Raw genomic sequence first — 18285 nt, 5'->3', positions numbered from 1 at the left:
ATATTATCTGAAACCATATCGGTCTAAAGGTGAAGTGGCTGAAGGATACTGTGGTTGTCCAATATCAATTGTTCCTGACTTTTATCTTGTGACTTGTAACTGAAATGCTATTTGGAAATATGCTCGTGTATGCAGCCCCACGTGTTTTTGTTTCAGTAACATAAGCCAACAAATGCAAAGGTAAAGGATGGCAATTAGGAAAAATTAAATTTCCAAAGGAGGATATCCTTTTCAAGCATCTCCCTGGTCTTCCAAAACTGTTATCATGCAGAAATGTCAGCAAAAATAATTTCTCCCAAAAAGCGATGGTGGATAACAGCATTCAGAGGTAACTCCCTTTCTAGGAATAAATTCAACTTAGCAATGGCACTGTGGTGTCCTGGAAGGAATTAATTTGATGCAAATTTCATTCTATCCTATCTGCCTTTAGAAACAATGGGGCCTTGCATTCTTTTTGGTAATAAATATGCACTGATCCTTTAAAAAATGTAGCAAAAAAGGGCTATGAACAGCAGTTGGGTTTTTTGAGTCCTGGCTCTTCAAGACTCTTTAACGTTACAATCATTGTATCAGAACCCCAAAATATTCCTGGGGAGAAATTGATTAGACATCAGTTGTTTATAACACGCTACATTTTTTAAAATTGCCAAAGACAATTTTGGAAGTCACATCTTTTTAAACAACTGACATAAATATACTGTCTAAAAATAACATTTATTGTTATTTTTCTCTGAAGGTTCTTCATGAAAGGAACACAGAGAAGACCTGGTCTTTGCACTGAATGCCTTTAGAATCCTGAGACTGATAGGTCTATTCAAAATAATCCCTAGAGAGGAGGCTTAGTTTGAAGATCTCTAGAGGCTTCAGTTTCTGCAAGCTGAAGACATACATCTTGAACAATTATTAACCCACTCAACAGTGACAAGAAGCTGCCTTATGTATTTCAACCCACTCTGATACTTATATCAGAAAAAAATCATGCCAAACAGGGTATGGCAGAATTTTTAATACAATTTACAGATCAATTCTACCACTGTGTGTGTATGTACAATGAGATGTTCAGAAGCAGCAGGAAAGTACCTGGAGATCCGGGTAAGCCTTTAGTGCCTGGCAAGCCATGCAGTCCACTGATTCCTCTGCTGCCAGGGAAACCTGTTGGAATTTTATCCACAATGACTCCATTTCCAGAAATGCAAATGAGCAGAATTCATTTAAAAGTATTTAATTTGAAATGGCTCACATATATCAATGTACATTGACAAAATGCATTAACCTTTCTTGAAAATAGACAGCAACCATATCATTGTCTTGGTATGCAAAATTACTATTTTTCTTAAACCTCTTTTATAATCTTTTTAAAAAACCCAACAAACAAACCCCCAAAACATGAAAATTTACTCGACTCACTAAAGTCGTGCTGTGCAAAAGTAGCCCAATAGGATTTCCAGTCCTTTTGGATTTCTCAGACTCCACATTTCCAAAATAGGGAAATGGAAAAAAAAGTATAATTCCTTCAGTGATTGTGCTGATTGAGAATGTGACAAGAGACTATCTAATATCTAAAGGCTTAGACTATGACATCATAGAAGGTGTGCCAAGATACAGCTTGGCTCTACTTTATTTAAGAAGCAGCTAATGGAAAACACTTCTATTAGTATCCCAAGTAGAGTGCTTGGGGTAATGTCCCATCCATAGTAGGTGCTGAATATTTATTGAATTCAATTCATTATGCAGCATCCCACTTCTTTTCTCAATGAGGAAAGAAAGTCTGACTTGTCACAGGTCTTCTCTATAGAGTAGGAAATCAGTAAAAATGAATAAACAGGGGGCAGCTGGGTAGCTCAGTGGATTGAGAACCAGCCCTAGAGACGGGAAGTCCTAGGTTCAAATCTGGCCTCAGATACTTCCCAGCTGTGTGATCCTGGACAAGTCACTTGACCCCCATTGCCCAGCCTTTACCACTCTTCTGCCTTGGAACCAATACACAGTATTGACTCCAAGACAGAAGGTAAGGGTTTAAAAAAATGAATAAGCATATTCAGCTTAGTTCTCCTGCTCTTCTGATGTCTACAAGTGGTTATTTGAGATGTTTCTGTTGGTGTATATTTGGGAAGAAAATTCTGCACTGAAAATTATTGTGACAATTATTTTTAACTGGAAATAGTTTAGCTTATGTCACTGTTTTCAAAAAAGGGATATACAGTTGGGGAATTCTCCATCTCACCCATCAGAAATCCAACAAAGTAGCTGTTAAGAGAGACTAGAATGAACCTATCTCTCTATCTTGTAGAGTGGGGGACTTTGGGCAGAGGAAATTGCATTATACTTCCAGATTCAGCTGATAGGTTGGTTCGCTATGATGAACTGTTTCCCTTCCCTCTTTCTTTTTTATTATTCATTGCAAAAATAGCTTACTTGGGGATGGGGGAAGGAGGTGAAAGGGAGGGATATATTTAGAAAGAAAGGTAAAAGCAAAAGATATCAATTAACCTTTTTTTAATAAAAAAGAAAGTATAATGGAAAAAATAAAAACCCATAGCTAATGAATGGTGATTTTGGTTTCCCGTGTTCATCTTGTAGTCTTTTTCTTCTGACAATGGTGGGAAGAGGAGGGATGAGTGTGTGTTTGTGTGTGTGTTTTTTTTTACCTGATAAGCCTGGAATTCCTGGCCATCCCAAATCTCCCTTTTCACCAGGAGGTCCAGCACGACCAGGGTCTCCTTGAGGTCCTTGGAGGCCTGTCAGTCCTGGGAAACCTGTGGGACAAATAAACATTAATTCTAAGTACACAAAGCGAAAGTGATAGAGAAATCACCCTTACATTAGACCAGAGACCCGTAATCATTTTTGTGCCATGGATGCTTTTGAGAAGCTAGCGAAATCTATGGACTCCTTCTCAGAATGATGGTTTTTGGTAATGCTAGGACTGAAAGAAATGCTAAATTTCCATTAGAGGTTAGTGAAAATAAAGATTTTTTCTTCCCACGTAAGCTCAGGGCCTTCCTGAAATCTCCCCTAGATCACGACCCCTTATATTAGATTATATTCAGAAACTGACATTCACTGTTTTGTCTTTTTGCCGAAAGGGGTAAGATTATGGACAAAATGAGTCCTTTTGGATACAAGTTTAAAATGGGGGGGGGATGCTAATCCTAGTTTAAATCTGGAAACCCAACTATCTTGTAAATAATAATTCTGATTATATTAAAAAACCCTTTCTAAAAAAAAATAAAAAAAAATCCTTTCTGCCTTCTAGAGGAGAAACCACCTTTTCCTTGCTCAATATGTAAGAAAAAGACTTGATGTAGGTGCCATGGAACTCCCAAAGGACTCTATCTAATCTTCCTTTGTTCCAAAATTTTTAGGTGTGAAGAAGTAAAGGGAGAATAATCACATTATTTGCTTTAGGTGAAAGCATAAAATGACAGCCAGGTGGCTTAGTGGATAGCGTGCTGGGCATGGAGTCAAGAAGACTCATCTTTGTGAGCTCCTATCTGGCCTCAAACACTTCCTAGCTATGGGACCCTGGGCCAATCACTTAACCCTGCTTGCTTCACTTTCCTCATCTATGACATGGAGAAGAAAATGGCAAACCACTCCAGGATCCTTGCCAAGAACACCTCAAAGAGAGTCACAAAGAGCTGGACTCGGCTGAAAAATTCATGAATAACAAAAGCATAAATCAGTTTCTGCAAAAGCAATCCTCTGAAAACCATATTATTTACTTAGATATGGGAGATGGTTGCTTGGCCACATAGAAGTCTTGAACGTTTTCTAAAGTTTCTCCTTGCCATTTTTGTTTTTCCAAGGCTCTTGCAGCAAAATGGTAAAAAAGGAAATAACCATTTTTTTCTCTAGGACCTCTGAAAACCCTGAAAACACCCCCATGGGGACGAATAAGGATATTTGTAGGCCTTTGGTCTCCTATATTGTCATGGCACCCTGGTCAGCATAGAGACATGTAACGGCTGCTTGTTTGGAGAAAGGTGACTTTTTCCTTAGTCCTTAGACCTTGGCTTAGTAAAGTAACAAGTGTTTACCTGTCTGTCCTTTCAGTCCAGGAAGGCCTTGAGATCCTGTTAGGCCCATCAATCCAATGAAACCATGGTCTCCTGATAGGCCTTTTTCTCCTGTGAATCCCTTTTCACCTGCAACAAGAGATTTTCTTGAAATAAGTCCTTGTACTCCTTGTGATGTTGAGTCAGTGGAAGATGGGAACTAGAGGACAAAAGGGCAGGCTTTGATGCTTTTACTTTCTTTGAATATTTATTGTTTTTGAATAGGTTTTTGAATATTTTGGTGAGTGGGTAGTTTAAAAATATAATAAATGCTTTCTACATCTTTTGAGGACTTAAAAAGAACTTTCTCATTTTATTTTTTTTAATTAACAACCAATTACTTTCTTCCTCTTCTACCTCATCTACTAACTTAGGAAAAAAAAAGAAAAACAAAGCCTCTGGAACAGATATGAGTAGTCAAGCAAAACAAATTCTTACATCGTTACTACCCAAAAATGTGTGAAAGTTGTATTTGTGAGAGAGAAGCAGCATGTATGGATAGAGGGCCAAGAAGTTTTGGGTTCAAGGTCTGACTGTGAAAAAATATGAATTGAGAGACCCTGTGCAAGTCATTTAATCTCTTACTGTCCTAGGTAATTCTCTAAGACTAAAAGTTATAAAAGTATTACTCTTCCCTGTAGCTGAAATGCCTTTTTCTTCTTACTTCTGCCTGGTTTACCTGGCCTTTTTCAAGACTCAGTTCAAATCTTACTTTCTGTAAGAGGGTTTAACAGTTTCCTGTCTCTTTCTTCATCTTCCCACTCCATCCATTCCCAATGTGGCTTCTTTATGAGACTCTCTCTCTCTCTCTCTCTCTCTCTCTCTCTCTCTCTCTCTCTCTCTCTCTCTCTCTCTCTCTCTCTCTCTCTCTCTCTCTCTCCCTCTCTCTCTCTCTCTCTCTCTCTCTCTCTCTCTCTCTCTCTCTCTCTCTCTCTCTCCCCCCCCTCTCTCTTTCTTTCTGTCTGTCTGTCTCTCTCCATTCATTTATCTATCCATCCATTTATCTATCTATCTATCTATCTATCTATCTATCTATCTATCTATCTGTCTGTCTGTCTGTCTGTCTGTCTGTCTGTCTGTCTGTCAGTCTGTCTATCTAAAGTGTCTGTAGTTCTTTGCATGTTGTTTCCCCCATTAGGATGTGAGATCTGTGAGGACAGGGTCCTTATTTTTGTCTTTTTTTTTAATTGTCAGCACATAGCCCAACAAATGCTTATTGACTCATCGTCTGCATCAGTGAAGGGAGTTTCCTCATTTGGAACCACCTACACAAATACAATAAAGCATCGGACCTAAAGTCAGGAAGATTCATCTTTGTGAATTCAAATCTGGCCTCAGACATTTACTAGCTGGATGACCTTGGGCAAGTCAACTAACCCAGGCTACCTCAGTTTCTCAGCTGTAAAATGATCTCGAGAAGAAAATGGCAAACCATTCCAGTATCTTTGCCAAGAAAACCCCAAATGAGGTCATGAAGAGTTGGACAAGAGTGAATCGACTGAAATACAATAACACACAAATGTAATCCCTCTAGTTCCAGACCACTCTTTTTAACTTCTTGTTTCCCCTAAAATTACAGGTAGAAAAATAGACATCAATTTCTAACTACATACTTCTTCCCCTAATTTATTGTAATAGTTTGTCTTTCTTCCTCCCCACATTTGTGAAATTAGTCAAATTGCTGAGGATTCTGGTTTACTGCTACTTTGATAAGTTCTCATCACATTTTTCTTATGTCCTCTTCTGTGTGCCTTCCAAAACACATTTTAAAGAACTTCCTAAAGCTCAAGAGAGACCCCTTCAGTATTCAGAAAAAATACTACGAATGTCAGCTATTTGGAAAAATCACTTTAAGTGTTTCCTTGTTTCCTATTAATTTGTGCAGAATTTAGAATTTGCTCTAAATGATATTTTTCATTTTTAATTGATTATAAAAATTTTGTTTTATTTTTCTCCTCACAAACACTGGGACTGGCCTAAGTGATTGCTAAGGACACTCCCTCACTTTCCAAGTTTAGTCATTCACTGTCTTCCTCACTTCTAGTGAATCATTAAATTAAAAAAAAATCACTTTTGTCCTTGCTTAGGATAAGAATTTTTTCCTTAGCTCTTATCATCTTTATACAACTTATCTTTTAGAGGAGATAAAGTCATCTCAAGAGAGCATGTTAAGGAATAGTTACCAATCTATACTGGCAAAAGAATTTCCCTACTGGGAGTCCCCTACACTAATGAAATCACAATCCTAAAAAACCCAAAGCACAATCTGGGGCTCAGTATTTCCCTCTCATGTCTTCTGTGCCCCAGACACCATGGATCATGCTTTCTTGTCTCAGGGACTTTGTTCATCCTGCTTCCCTCTCCTTTTCCATTATCCCTCTCTTCCCTGTTTCAATCAATTAAGAAGAACTTGCTCATACAGAAAACAAAATCACTTATATAGAGTAACAGGAACTGTACTTGGTTGTGAGTATACAAAGACAAAAAATGAAACTACCTCTTTGAGAAGCTACACACATATACACAAATGCATGGGCATGTGTGAGGCCATCATTGCAAATGGGGGTGCATTAACAGTTGGGAATCATCATCAGGAAAAGGCTCCAGTAGAACTAATTTTTGAAGAAAACTAGAACTCCTCACTCTGTTGACATTTTATCCATTCTTCAAGGTCCAGATCAACTACCACTTCCTTCCCCAATCCCTGAGGCTGGAAAAAAATGCCATTCATTGTATGAATTTCTCTAGCATTTATACAATATGTTGATCTGTGGACAACTGATTTATTGGCAGTAAATGATAAACATATAGATTCTCAAGTGCTGGGTCTACTGTATTATATTTCTTGACATCTTTCCCAGAATTTAGTACATTGACCTGCTTTCAGTAGGTTCTTCATAAATGTTTATTATATGAATAAAGGAATTGAGTGTCACTTTTTGATGACATTCAGACTTAAAATAAAATACATACCTCCAAGGCCAGATATGCCCAGCTCTCCCTTCACCCCTGGTCTTCCTGGTAAATTTATAGTGTCTCCTTCATCACCTGTTATAGACACCAAGAAATACCGATGAGAATGTTTTCTCGTTACTTAGTTTAATTTAATTCCCCGATATGTATCTAGTAGAGCACTCACCATAATCTCCAATCGTTCCAGTCTCACCATAAAGTCCTTCTCGTCCAGGCATACCTTTGTCACCCTAGACAAAGATTACAAAACTTTTTAAAATACCGTTAATAGAATGGCAACGTCACTTTGACCCCTCCATCAATTCAAGATGCTCAGTGTCCCATCAAGACCCAATTTCCTATGATCTCAGAAATGATCACTTGGCAGAAAGCTTCTGAAATGCTTCGGCTCAATGTGGGGAAGCAGCGAAAGTGGTCTGTTCAACTTTGAGAAGATAAACATGAACTAGGAGAAATAATTTTGTCACTATGGACAATTTTTATGCCAAAATACTTTTAACTCTGAAGTTAGATTTCATCAGCAAAATGTCTAATGCCAACAATGAGGCAAAAATGACTAGTTGAACCAACTAGGTGAGAATTTTGTGATTGTACCTGAGCTAAAGGTGGACAGTCAATTTCAGTCCTTCAAGTCTGATTTGGTTTCTTTTTTTCCACCCAAGGAGAGAGATCATGGCAATAGAAACTGCCTTCATTCAGGTGGCAAATAGTTTGCAAATGACACTCTTTCCTTAAAGGAGCCTCTCTTAGACTCCCTATTTGCCCCTATTAGAAAATCTTACCTTATGCTCTTTTTATTTATTCTTGAAATTTCCAAAAAAATTAATTATTTTATTTATTTTTGTTATGTATTATATTTTATATATGTATACTATTTTTATATCTTGTTTTATTATTTTATCTCTTTGAAAAAAAACATTGAAAAGAGAAGAAAGGAAAAACCATCTTCATGATGGCATGGAGAAAGATCATGATTTATTTTTTCTCTCTTTTCTTCCCCATTTAGACTAGAGGCAGTGAGGTGACTTAGGGGATAGGATGCTGGGTCTGGAGTCAGGGAGATCCAAGTTCAAATCTAACCTTAGATACTTTCTAACTGTGTGACCTTGAAAAGTTACTTCTCCTTCTGCCTCAGTTGGAAAATGTGGAAAATATCATCTCTCCCCAGGATTGTTGTGAGGATCTAAGGAGATAATATTTGTAAAGTACTTAGCCCAGTGCCTGCCACATCATAAGCACTGTGTAAATGCTTATTCTCTCCCATTCCTTTTCTACCTTGATTTCTGTCTCTTATTTTCTTTCTGCTTCCACTCCAACTAATTTCTAATTACTAATGTCTGCACCAGTCATAGGACTGGTGGTAATAAGATTGTTGTAGAAGCATTTTTTTTTTTGCTTTTGTCCAGGGACTGATGGCTATATTTGTGGCTAATAGAAAATGATGAGAAGTGGGGGAAAACCCTCTAGGGAATCCTGAAGACTGGATGTACACCAAAGAGCCTTAAACAGATTGGAGAAATTGGGTGAGAGCAGTCAATAAGGTGGCAGCATGAGTTATTCCTTGTCAAACATGTTAGGCTTTGTGGTTATGTCCAGCACCGACATGCAAGCCCGCTGCTTAAGACGATGAGGTAAATGAAAGGTGGCCGTTCTGTTCCAGATGATTTTTAAGCAGTGGGATGACCTTGGCTCCCAGAATAGTTTTGACTTCAAGAAATCCTGGGGGTCCTTAATGATTACAAGAACTGTTCAGTTCTCTCACAGTTCTAATGAAGTCATCAGATCTCTATTCACATACCAGCCAATCCTTTCCTGAAGAGCTTTAGCCAATAAAACCACATGAATAGGACCTGGCTGAGATGTAGACAGGCTGACATTCAAATAACTTTCAGATGCCGGCACCAGCAAACCACTTTCCGATACTTATTTATGAGTTTTTTGAAGACAAGCGCCTTTGATCTAGAACTTCTCACTGTTACTATATCTATCTTAATGAACTCAGAATAGGTCAGAGCTCGGCCAAAGGACTTTCCCAACAAGGAATGGGACCTTGTTATTAAGGGCAAGTTCAAAGCTGAGCCTGGATTAGTGCTGAGAAAATTTACTTCTCTCTCTTCTTTGTAGAGATGGAGACCGGGGCATTGAATACTACAGAGAACTCACTGAAGTCTTGGTTGGTTTTACTAAACTGGTTTTCCTTCCTCCTTTTTTATTTATTTATGAAACCTTTATCTTCTGTCTTAGAACTGATACTTCGTATTGGTTCCAAGGCAGAAGACTGGCAAAGGCTAGGCAAATGACTTAAAGGATCACATAGCTAGGAAGTATTATGCCAGATTTGAACCTAGGATCTCCCATTTCAAGGCTCTCCATTGAATCACCTAGCTGCCCCTTCCTTTCTTAAAAAAATTTTTTTTTGTTTTTAATTTTTTAAAAAATTGTTTCCCCCTTTCAGTTTTTGGTTTCTTCCCTTTAAATATTACTAGCTTATTAGGGAGAAAAGGGGGAAAGGGAATTCTGAGATGAGGGTAAAATAAAACCTCAAAGATACCAATAAAATTCAAAATGAAACAAGGCTAATAAGCAGGGAAACAAAAAAATAAAGAACATTACTAAAAAATGTTTTAAGTACAAGGTCTGATGTGGTGATGTAAACCTCTAAGATCTCTGCTTTGAGGAGACTCTGGCTGATGGATTACTTGAGATCAAGAGTTCTAAGCTGCAACAGGGTTAAGATGATTAAGTATCTGCCCAACGTCTGTACCAATACAGTGTGCTGCTAAGGCTTCCTACAGAAGAGGTGAACTAGCCCACGTTGGAAATGAAGCAGGTGAAAGCTTCTGTGTGGTTCAGCAATGCTACTGACCTAGGAGTGGCTACTGCAACTGTGTCCTGGTCAAGGTAGAGAGACCCAGTCTCAGAAAGAAAATTCCCAGACCACAAAGCAACAGGAAACGTGAAAGGTATTGACTTACCCTAACACCTACAAATCCGGGAAAGCCTCTGATACCAGGGGAACCAATCTGGCCAGGGAATCCTTGCAAGCCAGGTACTCCAGGAATACCAATTTCACCTTTGACCCCTTTGATGTAACCAGGTATCCCAGGTAACCCAGGAATTCCTGTCTGGCCAGGCATGCCAGGCATTCCTTGTCCACCTGCAAGAACATTTTCAATATTATCTGTTAGCAAGTGGGAGTCGTGCTCTCATAAAGTTTTCAACTTGATAGCAGAGTTCTGTTGTTGGAGAACAACATGTATGAAATGGGAACCTGAGCTAAGTTAACAATAAAAGGATATTATGAGTAACTGATTCCTAGGGCTTGAGAATTTAAAGTTAGCAGGAGAGAAAAAAGGGATAATTGAAGTATAGTAAAGAAACAAGAGCTTCTTTTTCTAACAGAGATTTAGCATTGTTTCCTTTACGACAAAAAAAATGAAATATAATTCTTATTTTTTTTATACTCCCTATACAAGGGACAAAAGGATAGGTAGCACAGGAAACGAATTTCTTCTTTGGTCTTAAATGTGATGATACTGACTGCATCTTACCTTTTGTACCCCAAAATCCTTTCCCACCGGTAGGTCCTTCGTCTCCTTTTTCCCCTTTGAAGTCTTTCATTCCTGGCAGGAATTTTGGAGGATCTCCTGGTGGTCCTGGCTCTCCACGGCTACCTAAAGAGGAACAGAACACAGCCATTTTTGATGCCTCTGCACCACGAGAAAGGAACAAAGGTTATACTCTAAACCTTTTCTGCCTACCTCCCAAGGCTCTAAGTCTTGGGGAGCTATGAACGGCTGGGGTGGCACATTGCTTGCCATCCTACCAAAACTCAGTAACTATAAAGTAAACTGTAACATGCTTTCCAGCACTAAAACTCGATGGCTAGAAACTATGCTGAAAGACTTTCCATACAAAAGATGATGTAGTCTACTATAGTAGTCAGAGATGTTCTGTGGATATACAATGACCTTTAGCTATACATTTGAACTGAGAATGCTTGTCATCTGTTTCAAACATCATGACACACAAGAAAGCAGACAATTCAGCTAGGGTTGTAGAGGGAAATGTCTGATAACCAGCCTTCTGAAAAATAAAAAAAAGTATTCACAATAGGCTTTTCGTTAAATTTGCATCCATCATTAACATTTTTGCATTATTTTTTTAAGTTTAGAGAATCAATAGAACAACAAATCAAGCCCTGATTTGTAGAATTTGCCCATTTTTAAGGTGTAAATCTTCACAATGAAAATATGACAATTGGTTCTTAATAATCTGTAGGAACTAGCTCCAGGATACTCCTACATTCAACCTTACAATTATTAAACATCTGTTCTCTGCAAGGTACTGTGTAAAGTGTTGTGGATGCAAAGAATAGGAAAAAAAAACAGTTCCTGTTCTTGAGTTGAATATTCTCTACTACATTCAACTAGAGAAGATTCAGAGTGATGGCTGGGACTGAATTCTAATGTGTTTGTTTGGTATAGAAGCTATCCTGGGCATGCATACTAGTACTAAAAAAAGTACTAAAAAGTCACAGATCATAAGGACTTCAAGATTAAATGGAGGGATTTATGTCCTTTTTTAGTGTTATGGAACCCTTTGACAGTGTGGTAAGATAAATGGACCTTTTTATGAATTAAATTTTATTTTTTCAAATAGACAAAAATTGACTTTTCAACCTTCCCTTCCTTCACTGGAAACAGAGGGAAAAACCAGACCTCTTGTACCAAATATGCATAATCTGGCAAAACAAATTTCCACATTGGCCAGGTCCAATCCTTCATCCTTCATCATCAGTCTCCTGGAATCATGTCTGGTCATTGTATTGGCCAGAATTTCAAGTTTTTTAACATTGCTCTTATAGCACTGTTGTTGTTGTAGAAATTACTCTTTTGTTCTAGTCTCCATCAGTTCATACATGACTTCCTAGTTTTCTATGAAACCATGCTTTCCCTCTTTTCTTATGGTACGGTGATGTTCCATTACATCATCCACATCATGGAAGGATGGGAAGTCTCAGTGTTGGACAATACAGGAATTGAGAAAAGCAGCTGAGAATAAATTTAATCCACTTGATCAGAGGAACTGAGAAGAAGCTGTGCCAGTGAGCAAGGTAATGTAAGTGGGCATAGACTTTAGAGGAACGATGATGCTCGAAGTGAGGGGCTTCCATGTTTAGGGTTAGTAGGCTTGTCACTGGAGGTCCTTAAGGGATGTAATGACATAGTAGAAATATAAGGAATGATCAGTTTGGCAGAAAACCATAAAATTGAAGCTAATGATTAGGACTGAATAAAAGAGCAGATGGGGTAGAGGGCAGCTGGGTAGAGGGAACAGAAAGTTACAGAAAGGAACCCTAAAGGCTGCCTCTAAATTAATTTACAAAAGTGGAAGAGGGAGGAGGAGAGGTAGCTGTGTTGTGGGACAAAGGGATACTCCAAGCTACAGCTACTTATGGCCAGTGTCAAATCTTTACAAGTATTCTTTGTGAACAGCTAAATGCTATAGAAAAATGTAAAAGGTCGACAAGACCTAAGCCTGCTAGGAGATGATGGTGTAATTAACAGTGTAATAATAAAGGGTAAGGAAGCCTTCACCTGAGATTGGCCATGTTATCATACATGTTCTATTGTGCCTCTTGAGTGTGTGTGTGTGTATTTACTTTCATTTCATTTCCTTTCTTCCTTCAGTGATTAGATTTGGTTCGGGAAGTATCTTCATACTCATTAAACGTATGTGAGTCACTGAGATCTCAACCATTTTGGGAAGGGTGAGTTGAATTGATGAAAAATGTTCTTTTTTAGTAAGGTAAAGGCTTCCATAATTCCATGATTTAACTGAAAAAAGGATTATGGAAGAAGAAAACTGTGGGTCAGTTACCAGTAAATTATGTGGAAAGGTCCCAATAGGCTACACTTTCAAATGTATTTGGTTTGTATTTTAGTATGAGAAGAAGTTCCAACCTTTGGAGACTGGTCAATCTAACCTAAATTAGCTTTATATAATTCAAATTTAAAGTTATAGTCAAGATAGTTGGCTTGAAACACAGCCATTTTGATTGTTTGGAAATATGCATTTTGCCTAGTGAAGCGAGCAGAGCCAGGAGAATGATTTCTAAAATGAAGACAATAATGCAAAGGAAAACAATTTTGAAAGAGTTAATAACCCTGATCAGTGAAATGACCAACCATGATTTCAGAAAACTGGTGAAGCATGATTTTCACTTCTTGGAAGAGAAGTTATGGAATAGAGATGCAGAATGAAATATGCATTTTCAGACACAGCCAATGTGTGAATCTGTTTTGTTCAACCATGTTTATTCATTATAAGGAAGTCTTCTGTTTGCAGAAGAATAAAAATTATGGGAGGAAAGTGAATATGAAGTGATTGTGATACAGAAAAAGAGAGAAAGAAAAGAATCAATGAAACACTTAAAAATACACAGAAGAGAAAGGACAGAGACAAATATGATAGTTTTAAAATTATTATACTAAACTAAATATTAATTTAAGAAACAAACTACATCATAGAAGTTTATAGCCTCAGATACAATCCTTGAAATGCTGAAATTTTTTAAAGTTTAATTTTATAATAATGAAGAAAACTAAAGAGAAATATAAATTTTATTTCTTTTAAAACCTTTAATGTCTCTAAGAGCATAGAGCTCAAGTTCTGGTTCTGCTACCTGGATGATCATAAGCAAGTCATTAAGAGTCTTTGAAACAATTTCAGTATTTGTCAAACGAGAAGGTACAGCGATGTCCTCTAGAATCCTTTCCAGCTCTGTGTGTGATCCTATGAGTCTTAAAAATAGTGAGTCTCATTTTAACATTTTGGAAAATTCTAAAAGTTTGTAGTTGCTACTATGGTACACTCTTAACAACATGGTCTGAATGAGGTAATCCATTGGAGTCACTAGCAGTAGTATGTGTTGAAAACCCAAAAAACAGTAGTGCTGGTTCATTGTGAATATCACACCATGTCACTTTGAAAGAAACGTAACATTGATTTGGAGGCTAAGTGGACATACCTTTCAAGCCTGGTTCACCAGGTAGACCTTTGAAACCAGGAATTCCAAAATTGCCAACCTCTCCTTTGTATCCAATGATTCCTGATCTTCCTTTGATACCCAACATGCCTTTGAAACCGTCCATACCAGGAGACCCTTTGAAACCTTGGTTGAAAAGAATAGAAGTGCTAAGTGTGTCAAAGCCAAATAGTCAGCAAATATAGAATTCCAAGAAGTCCTCACAGAGAATATCTTTTTAAACTAATGAGGACAACCTTTCAAATTATAGGAGGATCATGCATAATTTCCATCTCACAAGCAGTAAAAGTTTGTGAAGAGCTCCAGTCTTTTCTCTAACATTTAATTCTGCTCTGAAGGAGATTTAGTTTTCTTCATTTAGCAACTAGTAGTGAGGAGGCTTATATCTGGTTGTAACCAGAATAGCCATGGAGGAAAGAATTACTTTTAAGCAAAATTAATATAAAACAATAGGCCAGCCAGGAGATAACAAAGAACTGACATTAGAAATTAATGAAACATTAACAATATGCTGCTTACAGAATTGAGAAATGGAAAGAAAGAATTATCTACCATTATGTCCACATTGAACTGTTGAAAGGACAGTGAGCTGAACCACCCCTTTGTACATAATATCTTTAGAGTAGAAGAGCCTATTTTCTTGCATTTTATTTCTATATTTACTAAAGGACCTTCTGACCTATAACTCAGCTTCTTGAAAAGAAATAAGAAGGCAGTGCTTGATGTACATAGGTAACTGGTCCCAATTTTTGGATCTGATAGTAAATCTGAAAATTAGCACACTGATAAAAATCACTCTTTGAGTGATCTTAAGTAGTAATAGATGGCTTCTCCAAGACCTCAGACTTATTGAGTTGAGAGCACAAACTCTGGGTTGGTGGTAAGAGCACCAAGATTCAGTAGTAGTCCCAAGACCTGGTTTAACTAGATCATCATTCCTATAAAGGCTATTTTATTAAATATATCCTTGGAGGTACCTTTTGGTCCCGGGAGGCCAGGCTTTCCAGGTATCCCTTGAAATCCAGGTTCTCCAGTTCTGCCTTGCTCGCCTATAAAACCAGTGTCACCTCTATCGCCATCCAGACCCTTCATCCCCACAGGACCAGGGACTCCTATGTCACCTCGATCCCCTCTATCACCAGGTAGACCTATAAAAAAAGGCAGATTAAAAAAGATTACAATAAAAATTAAGATCATATTGTGAGACATCTAAAACACCACCACTGTGGACAATTTTTCAATATTGTTCCTTTGAGGTTTACATATATTAAAAAATAGATGTTTGTATTTTGTATCAAAAAAGATTATAATAATATATTCACAGAGAGCAAAATTCTTTTAAGATGATCTTCATGGAACTAGCTAAACATTTTTCATTCCAATTTGACCAGTTTTTATGAATGGCTTGCTGGGTGTGCAAGTCACATTCTAGATGTAGAGGAACCTAGAAGGATGATGATTGACACACACTCATGTCCTGCCATTAAAGAAGTTATTCTCAGTGGCGCCAGGAGACATAAAAGGATATGGATGCCAATTACAATAAGTAGGAATATAGTGAATGGGAAAGGCAAAATGTCAGGGATGAGGGCTTTCCAGAGGGAAAAGTTTTAGTAATAAGATCGGAAACTATGGACACATAGATGAAATTTCAAATAAGCATAGAGAGAAGTTGGAAATTTCTAAGAGAATTTTATATTTATCAGGGGTTGACAATCTATAGCATGCATGCCAAGGTTGGTACCTGAATTGAGCTTGATTGACATGGCCAGGGCCAGTTCTAGTACAAAATTATGAAGTCAATTAGGTTTATTTTGGGGTACAATTCTATCTCCCTCTTCAATTTCCTCTTATGTCCTCATGCTACCTTCTCTTTCATGTAGAAATTTGGTTCTCCTACCTTTTCATCCCATGTTCTATACCGTATCTATAACCTGAAGACCAAAAAGTCTTCATTGACATTATAAGGGTCACTTTTCAAGGTAGGTGTAGATATTTGTGAATGGGGTGGAGTTGGGGTTGCTGCCTATTTTTGCCTGCTAATCAGGTTTAGGTATGGTGGTTGAGGGAATACAAAAAGATTTATCAGTTAATGTTGATAGATGGCACTTTGCCTCCTAGCTTTCTTTTTTCTCATTCCTTCCATTTCATAAAACGAAAGAGTGTATATTCCCTCTAGTTGTCCCAACTTTTCTTCATCAGTCCCTTTTCCATTTCTAATATTACTATACTGGTTCTAGCCCTTATTTCCTCTTGTTTGAATTTTCATGGGAGCTCCTCAACTGGTTTTCTCTGCCTCTAGTCTATTGCAATCCTTCTGGTCCTGTCAAATCAACATAATCTTTCTAATTTTTCATGTTGATTATGTACTTTCCTCTCTTGAATACCTTCAATGTACTTTCCTCTCTGGAATATCTTCAGAAGCTCCACATTGCCTCCAGAATAAAGTTCAAACTTTTAAGCTTGGATACAGCTTTTAACCCTCTTGATCTTGTCATTTATTCTACTCTAAATAGCCTTCTACTCTGGTCAGCCTATTGTACATTCCTTAAGCATGCTTTCTGAGTTTTTTTGATCTTCCCATTCTCTTTGGCTGGCTTACTCTTCTTCTCTGTTTAACTGAATCCTACTGCTTCTTCAGAGTCCAGCTCAAGTGCGAACATGGATTTTGCCCTTGAAGGGACCTCATAGTTTATTTATTTCAATGCTTTCATTTTACAAAGAAGAAGAAATGGAAGCCCAGAGGGATTAGCTGATTTGCTTCAACCATATAGGTGTGAAGCCCCAGAACAAAAATCCAGTGCATCTCTCATCAATATATCTAAATTATTTCAGCTCTCAGTGACAGCTTCCTCTTCTGAACTCTTGGAGCACTTGCTTGACATTCATTAGACTTGTCTCAATGCTGCCTTGCATTGTCATTCAACATTTCCTGTGTACGTGCTTTCCTGTGTACACTGGAAAGGTGGGGGAGTGCTAGGTTATAAAGGGGTTTCTTTTTACAGATGAATTTGTGTGAATCTTTAATTTTTTAATTATTTAAATTTCCCACTGTATCTTTGCCCCTTCTCAACTATAATAAATAAAACAACAAAACAAAGAATTATTTATAAAGAAAAATAAAAAATGGATGATGGGAAAATTTATATATATTGATATATTTAAAAAAAAACATGACAATGTACTCAATATTTCAGGCCTGGGAACTGCCTTCTCACCAAGGCAAACAAATGGGCAGAGGTGTTTTCTCATATCACTTCACATGAGTTCTGATTACTCTTTGCAATGTTGTAAATATTCCTTTGTGGGTTGCTTGTTTCACTTTCATTGCTATAGCCATTGTGTATGACTCTGCTTACTTCACTTTGCAAGGGTGAAGGGCTTTAAATGCAGGTCAGCACAGATAGCACTTTGTTAGCAGTAAGAACTTTCATTGATTGAAAATTGACCAATAGCCAAGAAGACTGAGTCAGAAAGGGTCAACTCTTTAGCCCAGGGGTCTTCCTTTCTGGACCCTTGGTTAGAAGACTTCTTGGGGAATCTGATTCTAGCTTAGAATGGTCTCTTTTAGTCTTAAATCTTGGGAGACACACCTGTAGGGACTTGGTCACCTGGAGGCACCAAGAAGCATTTATTTAGAACAGAATTTCTTAACCTTGGATCATCAAACTTAAAAAAAATTGACAAATTTATCTCAATATCATTTCCCCTTTATAGTTCCATGTATTTTATGTCAATATAAAAGGAAGTGGGAAACCATTTTGGTTATCTTTGCCAAGAAAATCCATGGATAGAGAGCCACAGAATCACAGAGTTGGATACAACTGAAATGATTCAACAACACATTTTATGTTGCTCATTTAAAAACATTCTGCAAAGGGTTTTCCAGATTGCCAAAGGGGTTCGTGACCCTGAAAATGTTAAGAATCTTTGTTTTAGACTATGTCGTGGGCATAACCAAGTGAAGAAGTTTCTAGGATTTGATTTTCCATAATGAATGGCCCGGGATTGAAAAAGAATCATTCACTGGAAAAATTCCTTAGACTACTTTTGCAAGAAGGTTGAATGCTTGGCTTTGAGGGAAGAGGATTAGGATTGGGAGTTAATATCTTGAAGAGGGCCAGGTTGAGAAAGCGTAGCTGCTAAAGAGAACAGACACGAGGGGAGAACAAGCAGAGATGAGGATGCAGTTTAGAGCGGGGT

The 18285-nt window shown here is 37.7% G+C and overlaps 1 protein-coding gene across 2 annotated transcripts in view; it reads right to left on the bottom strand.

Moving 5' to 3' along the window:
- The window catches only part of COL4A2 (collagen type IV alpha 2 chain), a 286312-nt gene that overhangs the window by 26064 nt on the left and 241963 nt on the right, over positions 1–18285 (bottom strand). For both annotated transcript variants that reach the window (XM_007501294.3, XM_007501293.3), the window contains exons 31-39: positions 15060–15230; positions 14065–14208; positions 10583–10705; positions 10007–10188; positions 7198–7261; positions 7032–7106; positions 4041–4148; positions 2649–2756; positions 1081–1152 (exon numbers count right to left, since the gene is read on the bottom strand). In XM_007501294.3, the coding sequence (XP_007501356.2) occupies positions 1081–1152; positions 2649–2756; positions 4041–4148; positions 7032–7106; positions 7198–7261; positions 10007–10188; positions 10583–10705; positions 14065–14208; positions 15060–15230 (1047 nt within the window). The remainder of the gene's footprint in view (positions 1–1080; positions 1153–2648; positions 2757–4040; positions 4149–7031; positions 7107–7197; positions 7262–10006; positions 10189–10582; positions 10706–14064; positions 14209–15059; positions 15231–18285) is intronic.

Source organism: Monodelphis domestica, chromosome 8, assembly GCF_027887165.1.
Source record: "Monodelphis domestica isolate mMonDom1 chromosome 8, mMonDom1.pri, whole genome shotgun sequence".
Classification (NCBI taxonomy): Eukaryota; Metazoa; Chordata; class Mammalia; order Didelphimorphia; family Didelphidae; genus Monodelphis; species Monodelphis domestica.
The sequence above is the reverse complement of the archived record's forward strand: the minus strand, read 5'-3'. Positions and strand labels throughout refer to the sequence as shown.